The sequence below is a fragment of the Nestor notabilis genome, unplaced genomic scaffold (genome assembly GCF_000696875.1).
Source record: "Nestor notabilis isolate BGI_N333 unplaced genomic scaffold, ASM69687v1 scaffold17116, whole genome shotgun sequence".
Taxonomy (NCBI): Eukaryota; Metazoa; Chordata; class Aves; order Psittaciformes; family Psittacidae; genus Nestor; species Nestor notabilis.
The window spans coordinates 7,199-28,814 of NW_009933477.1; the positions used below are offsets into that span (position 1 = coordinate 7,199).

The 21,616-nt window shown below is 40.7% G+C and overlaps 1 protein-coding gene across 2 annotated transcripts; it reads left to right on the forward strand.

The window, feature by feature from the left end:
* Positions 1 to 1,950: 1,950 nt before the first annotated feature.
* ZBTB1 (zinc finger and BTB domain containing 1) lies at positions 1,951 to 14,874 on the forward strand. Of its 2 annotated transcripts, none has more exons than XM_010016897.1 (2): positions 1,951 to 3,695; positions 14,640 to 14,874. In XM_010016897.1, exons 1-2 carry the CDS (start codon positions 1,976 to 1,978, stop codon positions 14,648 to 14,650), a joined length of 1,731 nt encoding a protein of 576 aa, XP_010015199.1. In that variant the 5' UTR covers positions 1,951 to 1,975; the 3' UTR covers positions 14,651 to 14,874. The 2 variants fall into 2 exon arrangements, with proteins under 2 accessions (XP_010015199.1, XP_010015198.1); XM_010016896.1 differs by having other exon boundaries at positions 1,951 to 3,867; positions 14,640 to 14,773.
* The last annotated feature ends 6,742 nt before the right edge of the window (positions 14,875 to 21,616 follow it).

A 21,616-nucleotide genomic window follows, 5' to 3' on the forward strand; every position in this document is an offset into this window, starting at 1 on the left:
TGTGCAAGCCATTAAGAAAGCCATTACATTCATTCCATGCCGTGAGTTTCATTTCTGCAGTGAACATCATTGGGCCAAACTGGTCAGAGAATTATTACTGGCAGGGTGATTGCCCTGAGTTTTGGGTGTTGAGTGGATTGGGTTCGAAGCAGAGGAGCTGCTGCCATGCAGTTGCTTATCGTCTCAGTGTAGTTCAACCCAAATCATAACGTTTCTGTTGCCAGACAAGGTCTTGTGCTGGTGGTGATCCATAGGTACTGCTATATGAGTTGTCACCAGGCAATATTGCCAAGTGGGGTGAGAATATTCTTGCCTTGAGAGCTTGAGCATGTGTTTTCCATGGCAGTCCTTCATGGAATAAGAATGGTGACTTAACATTAGGTTTGCTACTTAACAAGCCAGGCAACATCTACGACTTGCAAATTCAACACTAATTATGGAATTTAATTTATCCACCCATTTCTCAGCCTCTAAGAGATGTCAGCTGTTAGGGGAAAAAGAATAGGGAGCATTTGTGTGTGTATTTTGTTTAAATTTTGGACAGTTACAAAAACTGAGTCATAAAATGCCATTTAATATATGTTGTTTGCTAGGCTGTACTTTACTGGTACAAATCTCCTACAGTTATTGCAAACAACCTTGCAAAATGTTAAGAATGCTTGTTACTGCTTTAGGTTTTCATTTCAGTTAGGGCATTGTTCATACTCTCTTTCGGTTTCTCTCCTCCCTCCCTGTGCAGTTAGTATAATCATGTATATAGGTAAAGGTTTTCTAGAGTAAGTAGTGACTAGCTGTTGGATGTGGCTGCACTTGAAGTTTATGTTCCATAAATCAAATGCACACGTCCTCTATACAATACATTTCTTCTGGATGTTTTTGTTAACATAAACCAGTATGTTTTCTTCCTCTTTTCTCTTGAGGACAGATTAGTCCTCCACCTACAGCAACCCTCAGCACTCACAGACCTTTCCCTCTAGGCTTTGTCAAAGCTTCATTTCACTGTGGCCTCACCTCTGGCTTGCTAGCTTTTGCAGTTCTCCGTTGAGAGGTTTTCCTTTGTCTGGTCTCCCATGTACGTGTTTTGGTTATATTACAGTACTCTGAATGAGTGGTTTTGAAAGCAGTTGGAGGCACAGCATGCACCACTTCCTGCCTCTGTGCAGTCCGTGTGGTTGTCACGCAGCTCGCCTGGTCACCATCTGCAGCGGGCTCGTACATGGGATATGCCACCACAGCTGGACTGCCTGCGCTTCTGAGAATGCCTTTGAGTTTGCAGTTCCTGGTTTGCAAGATGCTTTGCAGATAAGGTTGAAACTGTCCCTCAGCTGCCCTGAAGAGCAAAAGTGTGTGGATGTAGCTTGTGTGGATGCTCCACTGATACATCTTCTCAGTTGCCTTTAATGGGGAGGGAAACACTGGTTTGAGCCTGGCCTGGTTTCCAGTATGCGTTGCGTCATGTGCCCATTGGACTGACAGGTGAAAAACACAAGATGAGACTGAAGAGTGGTTATCTACCTCACAAGGTAGGCTTACTCTTAAAAGTCAGCTTACCTTGTATAGGTGTTGTCTTGGAGCTGTCTTACAGAAGTCTGCCCTGTGAAGTTTTTGAAGCTCTGCATTCAGAATTCATATCTGAAAATCTTGGCTGTAGGACTTTGAGATATATGTGGTAGTTTATATTTTAGCAGTGTTGCTCTGATTGACATGCAGTGGTGATGTTTATTAGTTTACTAGTCTTGTAAGTCTAGTGGTGAGAGCACGGTATTATGTATGTTTTCACTGACATCAATATTAGTAAGTAGTTACAAGCAAAGATCTCCAGACAGGAAGCTGAACCACAAACAGTGTGAGAATAGGAGGTCCTAGAGAGGAAAAAGGTGGCAGTTCCCCCATACATTTAAGTAGGTTTTGTTTTTTGTGTTCATGATCTAACAGATGTCTTCTTCTTTATGCAGGGCTATAATCGAAGTACAAGATGGCAAGAACCAGCCACAGCAACTATGTCCTTCAGCAGCTAAACAACCAAAGAGAGTGGGGCTTTCTGTGTGACTGCTGTATCGCTATCGATGATATTTATTTTCAAGCACATAAAGCAGTCCTTGCTGCATGCAGCTCCTATTTTAGGATGTTTTTTATGAACCATCAACACACTACAGCCCAGCTGAATCTAAGTAACATGAAGATTAGTGCTGAATGCTTTGATCTTATTTTACAGTTCATGTATTTAGGAAAAATTATGACAGCCCCCACCAATTTTGAGCAATTTAAAGTGGCCATGAACTATTTACAGCTATATAATGTACCTGAATGTCTAGAAGATATACAGGATACAGACTCATCTGGTTTAAAATGTTCATCTTCTGCTTCTAGCACCCAGAATAGCAAAATGATATTTGGCGTGAGAATGTACGAAGACACGCTTGCTAGAAATGGCAGCGAAGCAAACAGGTGGGGCATGGAGCCGCCAAGTTCAACAGTAAATACATCCCATAACAAAGAGCCTGATGAGGAAGCTTTGCAGCTAAGCAGCTTTCCCGAACAACTGTTTGATGTCTGCAAAAAAAGCACCACGTCCAAATTCTCTCACACAAAAGAGCGCGTGTCCCACTCGCGCCGCTTTGGAAGAAGCTTCACCTGTGACAGCTGCGGGTTTAGTTTTAGCTGTGAAAAGCTGCTGGATGAGCACGTGTTAACGTGCACTAACAGGCATTCCTACCAAAGTGCCAGGTACTACAGTACTGAAAAAATAGACTTTAATGAAAAGGACTCTACTTCTAAAGTAATCTCCACACAAACAGACAAATACAAGGGGGACTCGAGCCAAGCGGCGGACGATTCTTCATCTCCTGTGTCAAACATCACAAGCAGAAAAAGCAGCACAGTTGCCTCCGAAACATCAGGTGAAGAAGGAAGTAGAGCCTCTGAGAGGAAGAGGATTATTATCAAGATGGAACCAGAGGACAATCCTGCTGATGAACTGAAGGATTTTAATATTATTAAGGTGGCAGATAAAGACTGCAATGAGTCCTCCGACAATGATGACCTAGATGATGAACAGGAAGAGCCGCTTTACAGATACTATGTTGAGGAAGAGATCAGAGAGAAGAGAAATGCTCGGAGGACTTTAAAACCCCGTTTATCCATGGATGAGGATGAAAGAAAGTGTTTGAAAAGTCCGCGGCACCTTAACAGGAAAGCTCCTTCAGTGCAGGAAGACGTGGAGAATGCTCCCTGTGAACTTTGTGGGCTAACAATCACCGAGGAAGATTTGTCCTCTCATTATTTATCCAAACACATAGAAAATATATGTGCTTGTGGCAAGTGTGGTCAAATACTGGTCAAAGGCAAGCAGTTACAGGATCATGCGCAGACCTGTGGAGAACCCCAGGATCTGACTATGAACGGTATCAGAAATTCTGAGGAGAAAATGGACTTAGAAGAAAACCCTGAAGAGCAGTCGGAAATAAGGGACATGATGTTTGCAGAGATGCTGGAGGACTTCAGGGACAGTCACTTCCCAATGAACAGCCTTCAGAAAAAACAGTTATACAAGCATTCAGCCTGTCCTTTCCGATGCCCTAATTGCGGTCAGCGTTTTGAAACTGAAAACCTTGTGGTTGAGCATATGTCAAACTGCCTGGAGCAAGATCTGTTCAAGAACTCCATGATGGAAGAGAACGAGAGGGATCACAGACGTAAGCATTTCTGCAATCTTTGTGGGAAAGGATTTTATCAGCGTTGCCACTTGCGGGAACACTATACCGTTCATACCAAGGAAAAACAGTTTGTTTGTCAGACATGTGGGAAGCAGTTCTTAAGAGAGCGCCAGTTGCGGCTCCACAATGATATGCACAAAGGCATGGCCAGGTATGTCTGTTCCATTTGTGATCAAGGAAACTTCCGAAAACATGACCATGTACGGCATATGATATCTCACTTATCAGCTGGAGAGACTATATGCCAGGTCTGCTTTCAGATATTCCCAAATAATGAGCAACTGGAGCAGCACATGGATGTTCATCTGTATACATGTGGAGTATGTGGAGCAAAATTTAATTTGAGGAAAGATATGAGATCTCACTATAATGCCAAGCATTTGAAAAGAACATAAGCATAAACATACTGTTAAAGCATTAAGTTGGCAGCAGAGAGAACACCAAAGCAAGGCATACAGTATAGTAGACAAAAAAAGAAAAAAGAAAATAGGTCTTTTTTTTATTATTTTTTTTAAGACCCTTATGCCTGTAGGTGTCTATTTAGGCTCATTAAGTATATAGCTTTGAAAAGCATCATGTGTTTAATTATTACATTTTCACTGTTTCCTAATATAAGTTTCTGTTCTTAATTTTATTGTTTTACTAAGTAGATATACAAATCATTATTTTTAAACTGTAGATTAAAAGCACAATGTTACCCCTTCACTGACTGCTATTAAACAGTTCTCGGATCCATTTCCGTAAGATGAGTGCTTTAATATTTCCATGTGTTGTTTCTTCATGTGCAAATTTTAGACCACAGCCATTAATGTGCAAGAGCATAATTGTTCATAATCCCCAAATTCATTTTCAAAAATGAAAAAAAAAATTATGCCAAGAAATAATTCTTTGCTCTCTGACTCTCTGTAAGGGCAGAGCTGGCTGTCCTGGTCCTCTGCTTCTTGGCTTTGTTGGAATGTGCATCCCAGGGATGAGAGCACATAGGCCCAGTTAAACCTTGCAGACTTGGACTTGTGTGTGCAAAGGGAAAGGGAGTTAATGACTGTCGGGATACCCGAGGAGTTCCCAGCAGAGTGGTCGTTTTCCAGACTTGAAGTTCTAGCAGAACTGTACAACTGACATTGGCATTTCTTTTACTATCTGTACCTGTGTGGGTATATATAACCTGCTTATCCTACTATACAAGGGAAGAGTGGCTGTGGTGGATTGCTAGGAATGCAGAATGGCAATATGAATTGAAGAGTGTGTTTTTCAGCCTAGCTGTAAATGGTGCCTTGCTGCTTGTGTTGGGAAGTTAAAAGTGGAATGGATGGATGTGAAGATAGTCCCATTGCTTGGGCGGGGAGGGGAAGGGGGAGTGTGGCTCATGTGAACTTTAGTCTTTTTGTTTCTTGTTTTCATGATACGTTCTGAATGTTCTGGTTTTCAACAAGAATATAACAAGAAAAGACTGCAGAGCTTGCTTAATAAATGTAAAGACATTTTACACCTTTTAAGATTCCTTTCTGATTCTAGTATAGCCCTAATCTGTGTAGGTTGTCTCTTAATTGAATTTAAAAATCCTACTAAGTACCAGCTGACATCAGTTCAGTGAGGCAGTTTGGCCTTTGAGAGAAGGACCAGCTTTGACTATTAGGCACCAGCTGTCTAAATGTTTGTTAAGTGTGTGATTTTTAATGGGGGGAGGAAAGGTTCCTAATATGTAATGGTGGAGAAAACTATTAAAAAATAAAACCTTGCAGTACTTTCTCCCAGCAGATTTCACTTTATCAGAGAGGGTACTAATGCTATTTCATAGAGAGGAAGGAAAACAATTTAGATCAGCAATTAAGGCAGTTGGACTAGATGATTGTTATAGGTCCCTTCGAACTGAAATACTCTATTCTGTCACCTCACACAGCAGTGGCGGGGTTGAGAACAGGAGCAAAGAACTGAGTCTAGTCCAGGACTTTCATGTGCTTGTCACTGTCAAGAGTTGAGTTTTGATCCCTTGTTGTTTCTTGGGGATTATGAGGGGGATTACAGTGGGTATTGAGCTGTAATGTTAGGCTATTTAGAGAAATTAATACAGTTCAGAATCTCCACTGTAACTGTTTAAATTGGTATGAGTCGCCTTGCATTTGTTCAGTTTTAAATGTGCATTTGAGTTTCTGTTGGTTGGTAGACGTGTGTGTCTGCCCTATGGAGAAGGACCCTGCTGCCAGTCCTCAGTCCTGTGCTAGCAGCTGGCTCCCTGGGCACTGACTGCTTCAGGTGCAGTTCAGGCCTTTAGCATTTTGCCATGACTGCTCAGTCCTGTGTTTTCTTGTATGATGATGAAGCCAACCAAGTCCTGAATAATCTTGGGGCCAAAAAGACCATGGAGATGAATGTGCTCCAACACTTCAATTAGTCCAGAGCTCCCCCGTTAAGATTTATTCCATGTTCCCCATCCCAACCCAGGCTAAAACTCAGTGTGTAAGAGTTCAAATAAGCATGATGGGTATTTTAATGCTTTTTAGCACTGGAATCAGTGTTAAGGTGATTATAAGATATTAAAAAGACAAAATATTTAAATATAATGATCATCTTAAAGATGAACTAGTTAGTCAAGTGCTGTAGTGGAAGAGTTCGGGGGGACCAATAAACCTCACACAACCATTCTCTTGACATGCAGGTTATCCCTCATGGTACCAGCTACGGCTGGATTGGGAAATGCTGCCAATGGAAGCAAGGGAGAACTGGGAGGTGCTGGGGAAGTTGGCAGAAGGTTCTTGTGGCACTGGGGGAGTGGGACGGCTGAGTGGGAGAGGAGATCGTGAGTGGGATGGAGTGGCAAAGTCTGGAGGGGCAGGATTAGAGCTGTGCAATGGGAAGCAAATCCCAAAGGTGGCATGGAGGGGGCGGCTGAAGGCGTGGATGAAATGTCCTGTAGACCAGAGTGAGAATGACTCAGCCTGGCTGGGGGAGCTGTCAGCCCCGGTGATCAGCTCACTACAGCACAAACTCAGATTGCGTAGCAAGTACAGCCAGCCCCTGTGCTGGAAGGGCTGTGGTGGCACAGCAAAGCCTAGATTGAAGACTTCATTGAAAAGGAGGAGGTGACCTCCATGAACTAAGAGATTGTTCCTCAATACAGTGAAGGGCTAAGGGTGATTTATGGAGACTCCTGCTCAGGGTCAGGAGCCCTTGTTTACAGTGTATTAGTCTGAACTTGTCCCAAAAACGTTTCACAAAAAAGTTACTTCGTAGTGTAAGTAGACTTGCCAACTACAGAAGTTAAATGGATGAACTGGGAATGATGGTATTTATGTGTACCATCTAACTTTGCAAACACCTCTGAATACCTTTATTTTCAATTATAAGCTGTGTTGTAGTAGCCTTTCAAAGGAAAGTTTGTTAAACCTTTCCAAATGAACTTGAATTAATGTTTTTCCTGTTCCTGTGAAACAAAACTGAGTGCCTTGGAGTTCACGTGTATGAATGTCCAATGTAGGGCTCAAAAAGAGCGTGAATTGCACTGCAGGGAGTTTAAGAGTGGATCTACTTGTATGTAGGCAGAGAAAAACAGAATGACTGAAGTAGCCTGAAAAGTGATCAAGGGGAATATAGAGAGCAAATCAAAGGTACTAAGGCATAAAGAGGATAGCCTGGCTTGCAAATAGATTGGGAGAGTGTTTATGGTGAGGTGTAGTATCATGGGGCGAACAGCATGGGACTGTTGAAAAAAAGGCCAGGAGCGAAGGGCGGTTGTGAAGGGGAAAAGAGGTAGGTGCTGAGGCAGCCTGGGGCTGCTTACTCCTGAGGACAGGTGTGTTCTCCCAGAATGGGACAACATCTGCAGGAGAGTGAAATGATGGTGTTTCAGCATTCCTACCATGATAAGCATTACTTGCTGTGGAGACAGAGCGAATGCAGACCTGAAAAAAAAACCAAAACAATTGCAGTTACGGTATCTTAGAAATCTTTCTGTTACTTGAAAGGTAGTGAAGGGCAGCAAAGAATACTACATTTAGAATTCTGTTTCCTCTAGCAAATTTGTACTTCCCAGTCATCATAACGTAGCTCCTTTGCATCTCCTTACTGCGCTACGTGGTCCGTTGGAGTGTAAAAGCACTTTATCTTTGAGAGTGGAGGTGTAAGCATACCACATTGCACAAGGCATAGCCAGAAAGAGAAAGACCAGCTGGATGCTTTGACTTACATTTTAAAGTGTTTTTTTATTCTTATTTTTGGAGGAACCTCTCTGTGTTTTGTTGTTCTCCTCATTTTGGCAGTGGTGTGGGCTGCAACCCTGAAAATAATTTATAAATATCCAGTCTAGCTCTTAGCTTTCAGGGTTTACCAAAAGTTAAGAAGAGGGAATTCATGAAGACCTGGAATGAGCTTCAGAATGGCACAAAAGCTGTTAAACTTCTTTCTCAGTTTCAGAGGGAATGTTTCAAATACTGAAAAATACATGTATTTGTAAATGCTTATTGGCAACTTCTGAATTCAAAGAGTATTTACATCTGTGTATAATGATAGTTGTAGCAAACAGGTCTGTGGAGAAACCTTGATTTGAATAGATTGGACTATCAGAATTCTACGAATGTATGCTTTTATTAGGGGACTTACCTATTTAACAGGTTAATGGAGAAAATGAAAGCACTAGACAGAAAATGTACTGCCCATTAAAAATATGTTGTTATAAAAATGAGTAACTACACTATTGTATTTTAACATACTAGTGCTAAACTATCAAGAGTATCTCAGCTGCTGGTGAGGATGTAAGTTTGCTCCTGAAGGCCGTGCCACCTTGAGCCCTGGCAGCCCCTTACTCCTTCCCCACCTCATTTCAGCTCTCGTAGCCTGTGTGTGCCATCCTCTTCATTGTCAGAAAGCACATATTTAGGTAGCTTCACAGTGAACTGAATCAAACAATGGGCTTTTTTTTAATTCCCTGTGGGGCTATTTTTTGGCTGGACCAGTTTCCCGCTGTGCTTCCTTCTCCAGCTCTATGTCAGATCTTGTGCTAGCACAATGGAAGGGGTGACTTGAGGGGAGAAATAAGTGGCTGGGAGGGGGCTCGTTTGCTTGAACCAGCTGTGCCAGCACTCAAAGCACATCCCAAGCTTAACTTGGTCTCTGTGTCCCCCAGTCATCTTCGTGGAAGCTGAACTCTTACATTCATCTCCTATTTCCTGATAAGGAAAAAAGGCAGCCCAGCCTCTTACATACAAATGAGACACAACTATGCTATCTGCCCTCTTTACAAAAACTGGAAACCTTCCTGTGTTCAGCTCATCCCTCAAATATGCTCTGGAGCTTTCTTAATCTTTCTTGAAACAGACTATGTAGCATTCCACACCACTGGGTTCGTGTAGTTGGCCTGGCCAAAGCTAGGAATGAGCTGGGTCCCTTGTCCGGCCAAACACCAGGACTAGCTCCCACCTTCCTCTGGTCTTTGTGCCCTCCAGCTGTGGGCTCAGATGCAGCTGTGCTGCCCACACACTCAGCAGCTGGACCCCAGCTGTCCTGCTGCCCTGTGCCCCTTGCCACTCAGAACGTGCGCTTTTCTGGGTCTTGCAATAAGGGGAGACGGTCATCTCTTTTCTGACCTAATATTGAAGGCCCAGGACAATTCCTTTAGGAGATGCTGGCAGTATCCGTTATATCCACATGTGCCTGCTTCTGACTTCTAAGCAGTTTTTAATCTGAAAGGGTTAAAAATCAGATACTCTGATTTCCCTAATTCTCAGCTGGTTTGATGCTTGTCACAGACTTAAAGACCTACAGGACAAAGCATCTCTAATTTCACTTCATAAAAATGTGCTGAAGGCTAGAAATTAGGAACAAGTTTTTAAAAGCTGACATTTCTGTAGTTCTCGGCTATAAATCGGTTTTCTGTGTTTTCTTTCAACCTCCAAAAAACTCCTAAAACATTGCTGTGTAGTCTCGAGACATGTTACTAGGTTGAGATTTTGAAGGGGGGAGATGCCAAGATACAGGACACGTTATAAATTATGTCTTCTGCCACTTTTACAGTCACTTCTACAACTCTGGAATTAATTGTGATTTTATCTTATTTTTCATGCAGAAAGACAAATCTTAATTTGTTACAGGGCCACAGAGCTCATGACTCAGGAGTCAGTTCATTGTGACTATAAATATATAGCCCTGAGACAAACAGCCCATGTTCCTTGTCATGTACTTGAATGACTAGTGCCAACTTTACAAGAGAAGTGCTACCAGATTTTTCTTTGGGTCATTTTTGCCCTCAAATGTCATGCAGTTTTGCTTTTTTGTTCTGGTTTGGTTTCTGTTTTAAGTCAACAAGGAAAGCAGTGACGTGCCTCATGCTTTTAGAGAAGCTGTTTTCAGTAATTTGTGCACATTCCATATATGTAAGTAGTTGAAAATACGTTTTTAAAGGCCAGCTTTTGACTGACTGGTTTTGCGTAGCTACCGTGGCACACCTCACCACAAGAACCTAGAATTTCAGAAGTGGTCAGTATCTTTTCTCTTGCAAGAAAACAGAAAGGTTTAATCCTTTTCTGGGCCTTCTGGCATAATAAAACTATAGTAAATCTTCCTGCAGCTACGACCACAAAAACAATGCAGCATCTAGCATTTCCTATGGGAGGGAAAAAAAATAATTAGCCCTTTCAGAGCTGTTCAAGAGCTTCCCTCTCTGTTGAAATCCTGGTGCTGCTGTTGTTTTTACTTAAACTCAGCTGTGAGCTGTGATTTGCATCAATGAGATTTTGGGGTGTACTTTTTTTGGTTGCAAATCAGAGATGATCTCAGATAAGTACATCTTGTGGTTCTGTAGACATCCTAAGACTCCTGACAGGGAATAAGAGAGCTTTCCTTAGTGGCCTCCAAATCTTAGAGGATGTGTGCATTGTGGGGCACCCACTGGAAATCAGGACTGTCTACAAACCCTTGGTTTCGCAACCTGTCTGTCAGGCAAAGTGCCACCAGTGTCAGCAATTGCCACGGTCTCTGCAGCAGCAGCGTTGCCAACATGAATGATGCAAAAATCAGACTTTCCCCATCTCTTCTCCCCCATCTCCCTTGATGACAAAGCTGCTATTTAAAAAATTCATCCTTCTGGCTCTTCTGTTTGCCTTGTGTTTTTTCAAAATGGGAGGACGTGCTTTCTTCCTGTTTTAAGGCAGTGACTAGGGCTAAGAACTTGCCTTTTTTTAATAGTTCTCACATGTTCAATTGAGTGTACACAACTCAGTAATAACCTATTCTCTCCTTTTTTAGGTAACCATCCCACTACATTGGGGATGGTCACTAGAGCGACTTCTGCTTCTGATTCCCCAGAAAATGAATGGGAGAAATAATGTAATGTCCTTCTCTCCATGGCAAAAGCCCCAAGACCATGAAAGTTTGTGGAAATGCAGATACGCTGGCTAAAAAAAAAAAATTTGCTGAATACCATAGATTACTTTTGGTTTTGGCAATAGATACACCAGACTTCTGGTATTGGTTACACTCCTTCCTTTTACACAAGTCATCATGAGAACATTTATTCAGGATGCTAAAGATGGTGCCTCTGTTTGCTCCCTGACTATGGGATTCCTATTGATACCTGCTGGTAGAGCCCCATCTGCCAAACTACTTAGGTTCTGGCTTCTAGCCATTTGTTATTTAACTACTTACACAAAGTGGAAGTAATTTAAGAGATGAAATCTAGAATATCGCTTGTTCAGGGCAGATACAGTAGTATTATAGAAGGAGGAAATAGATGGTAGGATCCCTTAGAACAGTTGAAGAAATGGTTAGTATGTCTGACAGCCCAGGAGAGAGCTCGCATCTCTGGGCTGCTGTGCTATCAAGTAGATTAAATACCATTTGTGTACACTTACATATGCTGCCAAACATGACACTGGCACAGTCTGCATGCCTGGAAGTATAAGAATTAGCCCCACCTAGTCTGCTTTCAGACAGGGTTGTGTTTCACTTCGATTTTACTGGCTGTTGCTAACATGGTCAGTTCTGCTGGAAAAGACAGAGGTCCTGATGAACAGTAACTTAAAAACTGAAAAATAAGTTACTTAATACACAATAAATCTTACAGTAATTATTACAGGTCCTTCAGCTTTAGTTTGCTGGGCAAAGAGTTAAATAGTTCAAAGGCAGTTTCCTTTGGAGAATGTTTATTTCATCAAGTTCAGTGTGGCTTAGACCCCAAATAGAAATACTAGCTTCAAACAGAGCAGTACTATGAAAGTAGGAATAGCCTGTGGCCTTCCAGACCTCACAAGCTATGTTGGTTTGTTACCCAGAGTCAAAACAAAGATGTCCCTTAAAACACATATACATTAACTCAGTGTATTTCACACACCACAATCTTTTATTTCAGATCTGCCTTTCTCCCCAGTCATTGGGGCTATGCCAAAGTTACTGAGATCCTGGATGAACCGTAGACTGCTCAGTAAAAAGCTTGTATGGTATGATTGGGCCATCAGAGCTATTTAGATCATGAGAGAACAGGCTCTAAGTGCTACTGCTCCTGTTTACTAAGCTTGAAGTATAACATTCTTCATATTTTTGGAACAGTGCTTATCTTTGCCTCTTGATTCCCTTTACGTTGCAGAAAGAGTGAGGAAGAATCAAGTGGGTGCTTCTCTTAAATGGAATCTGGGTGATCTTGTTAGCTGTGGGGTGTTGTTTTTATGGTTTTTTTTCAGCTGTCTGAACCTTCAGACTTCTAATAAATGCACTAAGCATTAAAAAAACATTATTAATACATGATGGGATCAAACATAATGTAACAGTCAAAGTGATGCAGATGCTATTAGTACAGGAACCTGGTATCATGCTAAATCTGGAGAGTTATCTTTGATCTATCTCCAGATCCTCCTTTTATTTGTAAACATCCAGCTAATCACAGACTTCCTCTGACTTTTATGAAGTGGAAGAAACTGCATCCTTTGTAACATCTCAGAAGAGCTTTAACTTTGCAGATGTTCATGATTTGTGTGATGGGGAGATATGAGCTCCATCTGGTGGCTAACTGGAAACATGCATATTTGTATTTAAAAAACTCAAAACGTTTCCACTGTTGAGCAGAGTTTACTGTGTCAAGAGTGAAGCAGATCCTTTTGCAGCTGTGCATTCCTTAGACAGCTTCTGTTTTCAGGGTAGCTAGAGGATTTTTGAGTCTGGGAGGAGGGCACAACATTTTACCTCTAGTCTAGCTTACTGTGGGCTAAAAGCTATTACCAGTGCCAGCAGTTCTCAAGTGTTCACAGTTCCGTATGTACACCACACCACCACAGTTGGCACTGATTAACAGTATTTTTGCAGACTCATTGGAAAAATGAAATTTAATATTCATAGGCAACCCACCTTCCCACACTCAGAGGTGGTCCCACACAGCATAGTCGGTGTATTTGAGGGTGGTGGTGCAAAGAAGCTTAGTCATGCCGCATGAGCTATGTATGATCTACAAAAACCAGAGATCTTTGACTGTAAAATGCAGGCTGGCATCTTAATAAACACCAGTGTTAAACACTGATGTTGCATGGGGAAAAATAATGTTCATATGCATACTGTAGTTAGAATTCCCTTTTTTCCCTCCTTTCTTTGTTTACAAACAACAAAAAAAAGGTATTTCCTAACCTTTGAGCTAGTCAAGTAAAAGTTACTTTGCGATAACAGCATCAGTCCAGTGAATTCTCAGAGATTTGAAGAAAGTAGTAGGTAGACGCATGGACTTACTGCTAGAATCAGCAGTACTTTGAAGCTAGTAGTTTGCCCAAGACCTGCACGTTCACATCACCTTCCTGTCATGAAACAAAAGTAATTTGTCCCAGGTTGCTTTTTTGCCCACCGTCAAGTATGTGACATGACACCAATGACAAATAAAATATACAGTCAGCTGTGGACCTGGCATATGCTATGAGGGCCTGGCCACATGTCACACAGGGTATGCTATAATGCACGCTGAAGTGTGGGGCACCACTCCCAAGGCTTTCCTCTCAAAAGTGTGCCAGCAAATATAGCCCTGAGCTGGCCTTGAGGATGCTTTAGCAGGTAAGTAACACAGACAGTTGATAAACCTGGATTCATGTGCAGCCTTGAAGCTTTTCCAAGGCTGCCATAGTGTGCATAGAAACAGCAAGCGTAAATTAGCCAGAAGCAGGATGTTTGTATACTTTGTGCAACATGATTTACATATCCAGAGAAAGCAGTCAGTGCACCAAGGAAAAAAAACCCTGGGAATTATCTTTAAAAGTTACATCCATATGTTTCCAATTTCTTGACTGTTCATTTTGGATACAGAGCTGCTCGTATTTGTTATAAATTAGTTTGGTCAAAAGAGACTTGTGGGAATTGTAGATGTTTATATCATTTATCTGCAATTAACCAAAAAAGTAAGAATTTGGTGACAAGAGTTAAGTAAATATATAACAGGTACCTCTGAGTTAGGCAAGAAAAAAACAAACAAAAACCCCCCAAACAGAGGCAAATACAAAGCAGTAATAAGTATTCCAGGGTGAGGAGGGGGGGGTTTTCCAAGCTGTGAAAAGTCCAGGCTGAGAGGAAATAAAAGTCATGCAGTTTTTTGAGCATTCACTAAGCTAAGTCATAAACCACTGCTGGAATGTAAATTGAAGTTTTTTTTCAGCAAATCTTTAGCTGTTTTGCAAATGAAAGGCAAAGGAGAGTGAAACAAACAAAAGTTTCTGAAATAAGGTCAAAACATGGTTGAAGGTTATGATATGTTTTGGTAGGGTAGGGGTTGAAGGAAATGAACTGTATGGATTTTAAACAGAGTTCCTGATTGTGGTAGGTGCTCTGAACAGAACTGAAGGATGGGTATTTGGAGGAAAACCACACCATAGTGAGGTGGGAGGGACCACATCATGCTAGCAAATACAGTACTGGCGTGTGGGCTTCTGACTTTTAATATTTTTCTTGCATTTCTTTTCTGCATGGCAGTAGTGAAATAGGGACTTCTAAGCTTCTGAACAACTGAGAGAACCAGGTTTGAAGAAGACATGAGGAAGAACTGGTCGTCAAAAGATTTCATAAAAACTCAGAACTGCGTGTGCCAGATCTGAATTGGCACCACCTTTGCTTTTTTTGACATACTGCAGCAGTCGCAAAAGGCACCAAACCAGTCAAATTAGAAGTTGCAGTAAAAGTTATGTTGGACTCCTCTCTGTATGATAAAACTTATTTCCTTGTGACTATTATTTACACCTGTTAAAAACAAATTTGAAGACTCCTTTCATGGAGCAGACAGCCAAAAGAGGCAGATGCCAGGTGTTAAGGGCTGCACTGAAATGAGTTTGCAGAATTTGCTATTCATGTGCAGAAGTGCTCCCTTTCTGAAATAAGGCTTCTTAAGAGTTTCTGTCAAAAACTGTTTAGATTTTTTTAGTTCAAACATTAGAAGTACATACTCATGTACAATGCTAAACTATCGTGTTAAAAAAAGAAAGAAATGGAAAAAAAAGTATGAGGTGAAAAAAAAGTGAATCTTAAAAACTGAGGACAGAGGGTCCCTGAGGAGGGACAGGATGGTGAGAAAGATCCAGCTGACCTGATTCCCCTGCTGCCATGATCATCATTTGCAAGCTGAAGAGGACCTTCCATGAAGCACAGTGCTTGTATGTGGATAGTAAAGAAATGGTGCTCTGGTTTATTACAAGAATGGTGAAAAATTTTTACCAACAAGGAGATGAGTAAAGGTGAAATAATCTTCACAGGGCATAGGGTGCACCTTGTTCTGGATCTAAGCCTTGCAAAACCTGGCTTGAAGAGGAGAATCAGGCATCCATGTTCAGATTTAAGCATTTTAGGAATCCTGATGTTTACAGCTAAATTAATGGGGGGAAAAAGAAAAAAAATAAAAAAACCTAACAAAAAAACCCAAGGCAGTAAATGTTTCAGTTTAGGGCCAGCATGGATTAAAAAAAAGTGCTCATTTATTTTGTTTCCCCCAGACACCAGTGGGTCAGATTGAGACATGTAAGCAGACTAAACATGCTGATCTATATTCTGCTGTAGTTACGCAACTTACTAATTCTACTCATGACTATAAAAGGATGTTTCATTGTTCAGTATAACTGTTATCTCAAGAAGAGTCTGTCTATAATTTTATATATAATTGGCATAATTTTCATTACTGTTGTTACAAAGTGTGTAAAATACTGTCTGTATTGCAGCTTGTATAGGGCATGTGTCTGTGCTTGCTTTACTCTTTTTGAGTTGATAAAGTTGCTATACAAATGCAAGAAAAGATGTTCAGGTATATTTGAATGTGGTTGCTTAATCTAATTACACAGCCCCAAATACTTCAGCATATAGATGTTGGAAGTATCGGCTCTATTAACACATAACACCTTGAACATTAATGTAGGCATTTTAAAAGCCTTCAGTACAATACTGGAATGCTGATGCTTCTTCCCAGTGGCTGTGCTGGAGCAAAGGGGAAGGTGGTGACTATCTGGGCAAAGCCAGATTGCCCTGGGGATTCTGCAGGGAGAAGGCACAATATAGCTGGCAGATCTAACAGAAAATGGGTGTCCTTGCCATAGAGAACAGGAAGGACCTTCACAGTAAGACCACCATGAAACAGAGGAGAAAAGGGCATTATGATTATAGCATCACCTAAAGACAGGCTTCAACAGTATACTAAGTGTGGGACATATAGAATAGGCTGTGACTGTTCTGTAACTTAGCAATTATTTGTAGGCTATGTAGAGCATCGCTGAAGACATTCCAGGCTAGTTTCATCATCTTTAAAGCTTATTCTGTGCTTTGATACAGTATCTTTAATAAAATGTTCTTACAAATCTGCTTATTATTTTCATTTAATTCCATCTGATACCTGAATCAATAACAGTCCCGGCAACAGGGTGAAGTTCCAGTTACCACCTGTTTTATCTGCTTCTGTGTTTTTCCCATTCACCTGCTAAGAATGACAAGAAGGAAAACTGAGATGAGTAAAAATCAAATAATCATAGGAATGAGAAAATAAATTTATAGTACTGCTACAGATCAATTATTATAAACATTCTTTACACTAAGCATTTAAGCAGATCTGAGCGATTAATCAAATCATATTGATCTCTGAGTCTGAAGCACTGGTCTTTGCCTGTGTTTACAGTATGCTGTTTCCCTTGTTTAATACTTACAATAACTGTAATTTACAGTTATTGCCAATAATTACAGTATGTTGTTTAACCCCATTCACACCAGTTCTAGACAAAATTAACTGTTTTCATTTATTCACCCCTGGACCATGCAGAGTATGCTTTTAATATCTTCAAACAAGACTAAGCAGTTCGACTTCAAGTATACTAGAAGGTAAGACCAGAATTCAGAATAATCCTGGCAAGCTGCAAACGTGATCTCAAAACGTAAGAATGTTACTTAATGGGAACAAGTGCAAGCTGGAATCATTAGCTGTGCAAGTAAAGGAACAGTTGCTTAATTTCATAGAATCATATAATGGTTTGGGTTGGAAGGGACCTTAAAGATCATGTAGTTCTAACCTCCCTGCCACGGGCAGGGACACCTTCCACTAGACTAGGTTGCTCCAAGCCCCGTCCACCCTGGCCTTGAACACTTCCAGGGATGGGGCATCCACAGCTTCTCTGGGCACCCTGTGCCAGTGTCTCACCACCCTCACAGGCAAGAACTTCCCAATATTTCATCTAAAACTACCCTTTCAATTTCCATTGAACAGAATAAATGTGTTATTTTGGATCAGATCCTGCAAGTAAGTCTGCAACATCATGCTGTTGCAAATAAGGGTAAAAACCTGAAAACTACAAAAAACTGGAGTATAATCTGCTTCTTCAGACCTTCTAAGGCATGAGCTAGTAACACCTCCAGTTTTGATCATGCATTTGAAGAATAAGATGCAAGTTGCATGCAGAAAATCCAGGAGAAAGCAATGAGAATGTCTACAAGATGAGAAAACTTTGCCTTTGAGCACAGGTTGAATGATTTTAGGTCATCTTACAGAAAAGATGATAGAGGGGAAACACGGTGTTTTTCATATACATAAAGGAATAGAATTCACTTCTTCTCATACCCACAACTGATAGAAAAAAAGTTTACCTTAAATTGCAAGAAAGGAGATTTCAGTTAGACACAAAATGAGACTAAATGACTTACTAAGGTCCTTTTCTGATCTGATTCTATTATTACTTGCAAACTATCTGCTTTAAAGTCCCTTATTTATTACTGTCAGTAGAGCTGGCACTGAGTGCAAGAAAAGGAGGCTGCAGTTCTAGGAAAGTAAAGAACTGACTGCCTAAAATGCACAGCACACCAGTTCATCTAGTTAGCACTAGTGACACTAACCCCAGCTTTTAATCATGCCTCCGCAACTGTCAGAAGTCTATGTAAATAGATGTGCTTTAAAACCACTTAATTATAAAATAATTATTCCTTGAAACATCAAGCATTTGTTTAATCAGTGTTGACAACTTCCATGATTTTATTGAGTCTAATCAATCTGAAGCAGGTTGGTTTTCGTTGTGAGATGGTGTAATCAGCTATTTTACTTATTTTTTAAAAAATTAGCTCTGCAGATTACATGGAAAATCCTAAAAGTGTAATCCAAACATATGCTAAAGATTAAAAAGACAGAAGGTGAATAAAGCTATCTATGTTTTTTAAGCTCATAATTTTAAACGAGGCTTATAACTTTAGGAGATCTGACTCATGATTTTTGAACTTCTGGTTTGGCAATACCAAATTACTCTGCCCTATATTCTGCTGTTCTGAGTATTTCCATATTACTGATCAGGCATTTGTGTAATCTGCCAAAAACATACCGATTAGCAGAACTTTATTTTGCTATTCACAAACACAAAGGAACACTTAAGAAAGATGATGTATGGTGGCTGCCTTTCAAATTAACAAGGAGCAACTCTGTGCAAAAAGTGGAAGTATATAAAAAAAAATAACAAAAAAGTTATGTGGTTCCCTCCCACATACACTATGATTTTTAATACAGCAGCACCTTGTCAGAAGAATCTTGTCATTTTATATACTGATAGTTCTTGTCTGAGTTCCATTTACTAGACAAATATTCACAAATATAAACAAGATGAAGAATTTCAGTGATGAAAAGATATTATGGCAAAGTATTCATTCTTAGCACAGCTGTTGCTTAGACTTTTCTGAACTGATTGCTGTATTATAAAATAATTAATTTCTCCTCACCAATACAATCTGATTTATGCACTAGTCTGGATAGATTTACTAGAGAAATGGATATAAGGCAAATGGATACAAGGGAAATAGATAACAGAATTTAAGGTCTAAGGTCTCCTCATTTTCAAACCTAAACAGACCATTGCATTTTAACCTTATTTTAATGATCCAAGTGGCTGATGTCTGACTGAACTGTAACTTGTGTTCACTCCTATTTTTATACTACATTGCGTTATGAAATATCAAGATAAGGATAAGGGCTGAATTCTTAGCTCTGCGCCAGATACTGATCTCTTGCTTCATTGAAGAATCTAAATACCATCCATCTTCATTTCTGGCTCGGTGGTGTAATGGAGAAGATCCTACAGCACATTACATAATGCTGCCAAACAGGACACATGGGTGTGTTATTGATCCTAAACACAAATAAATGGATGAGAAAGACACCTGCTACTTCCAGAGGTGCCAGCTCGCTGTTCTGAAAGTTGAAAATATGGCTTACACATTCAGGATGGGAGAATAACAGCGAACGTTTTGTTAAAAGGAAAATCAGACTTGGGCTGAAGTCCTCACCATAAGCTCACTCTTTAATTTCTGAACCAGTCTGTTTAGCTCACCTATAACATGACTGCATATGAAGCAACATAAAAGAAAGTCATGTGGCTCTTCCCAAATAAGAGTATGACAGCATAGATGAGTTGGTCCACAAATTGTGCTGCAAGTCTTAGAGAACTGCTGACAAAAAGCAGGCTTGTAATAGCTCTGCTGAGAAGAGGGAATAAGTCTAATGATGTTTTGGAGGTTGCTCCCTCTAGTTAGACAGGACTTTCTCTAAGGATGTTGGTAAGAGATGAGAGATGATGGCAAAAACATCACATGAACAGATTAGGAACAACAGCTTAAAAAGCAGCTCAGACCTATACATATCATTGCACAGAGGACTAAACAGCACCTGTGTGCCTAGCTGGGAAAGAAATACTTCTGCAACAGGCTAAATGAAATATTTGGTAGCCCGAGTCTACAGACCTTTTGATTTTTCCTGCGACTGATTGTGAGTGTGTGATTTACACCATAAGCATTAAAATGGAATGCTCATACATTCCTTCAAGATCTTTCCCCCAAATTTACTATAGCAAAACAACAATTCAAATGATGAAATAAATAGGACTGAGTGAGTACTATCAGGATAAGCAGTAACCCAGTCAATGCAAACAGCTCTTTAGTAGGTTATCAGCACATCTGGGGTATCAGCACATCTGGGTATCAGCACAACGGCCATCCTAGTTACTGGGCTAAGGAAACCCCGAACAAGTTTTGTCTGGAGCTGTTCTATGTATTTTGTGCCTGAGCTGATAAAACATACATTAAAAAGCTTTGGGCCAAAATGAATGAAATGTCAGTTCTAAATCTGATAAAACTTGATTGATTACAACTACACTTAAAAGAGGTACCGAAGTAATTTTGCTGTGAAGACTGGTTATTGTGCTAATCAATATTGTGTTATTTCTTAGTTCATTTACTCTCTCCATCTCTGTTTCCGTACATACCTTTTGAGGCAGGAATCCTCTTTTTACTCAGAAATAACATGATCTGAGTTTGTACTGCAGCTACCAAAACACGGTTCTTGTGCATTACTAGAGCTGCTCAGGGACAATCCTCACAAGGACACAGATAATAGATACTAACTTTTCAGCCGAAACAGAATTTATCAACCACCTCTCTGTATTGCTCTGGCATTTCTCCTCTCTCCATATGATACAATCAAGTGAATGAAGTAGCAGTGAATTACAGGAAGAGATAGTTTGGTGATGAATCAGTCACTGGTCTAACTACAAGAGAAACCGACACCCTCCCCATAAAAGAAATATGCATATGGTATATACAGAGCAGCTCCTGTTGGAGGTATGGAGAGCTGACTGTTTCTATTTTCCATTAACTTATTTGGATTTCCCCAAGGTCAGAACCTGTGTGAAGAAAGACCAGGATCTGTGAGAGAGTAACAGTTACTTAAGCACGTACAGTATCTACCGTCAGAAACTGAAGCTCTTCCGTCTCAAAACTACATACCCACATACTACACAAAAGAGGCGGACTCCTCATGTCTCGTAAAAAGGCTTTGAAAGCCACACTAATCGCAACAAGGATGTTTTTGAACGGGAGTTTCATATAACTACGTGAACACAAATCAGTCTGGGAAAAGCTTCAACGTATTTTCTATGAGGGCTGCTCGAGCACAACGCTGAGGGCTGGGGACAAAATTAGTGATGATTTAAGCGTACAGCGTATTTAATTCTTCTCTCACGTAACACGTAAAGATTGTGGGTGGCAGACTTTTAGCCACACTTTTAAAGTAGCTATCGTAAAGGAGCTACTCACTAAGCCTCGGAGGAAAAAAGATCTCGGTGTGGTACTTTGCTCTCCCTGCTAGAACTGGAATATTTTGAAGCGTTTGTCTCAAAGTAAGGAAGAATAATTTGGAGGAAGCACAGCAGCAGATTTTCATGTGTAATAGATTTCCATCAAAGCACTTTCCCAGCTCCGAGTTAATAGCTTCATAGCTTTTGCTAAATGTAGGCGTGACGACATTCTGCATTAGCACAACAGAAAAAAATTTGGAGGCGTTTCAAGAATGGTCACCACGCAGGAACACGCAGCAACAGGGCTTCCCAAACCCCTAACTCCTTCTTTCCATGCTCTGCCGCCCGGCCCCGGGACGGGCTACCCACCACCGCGGCAAC

What these genes read in the sequence shown, in the direction of transcription:
- ZBTB1 (XM_010016896.1), top strand. Translation starts at nt 1,976, where the DNA reads ATGGCAAGAACCAGCCACAGCAACTATGTCCTTCAGCAGCTAAACAAC. An exon ending in ATGCACAAAGGCATGGCCAG is followed by an intron (nt 3,868 to 14,639) that starts GTATGTCTGTTC and finishes TCTGCATGGCAG; the next exon opens with TAGTGAAATAGGGACTTCTA.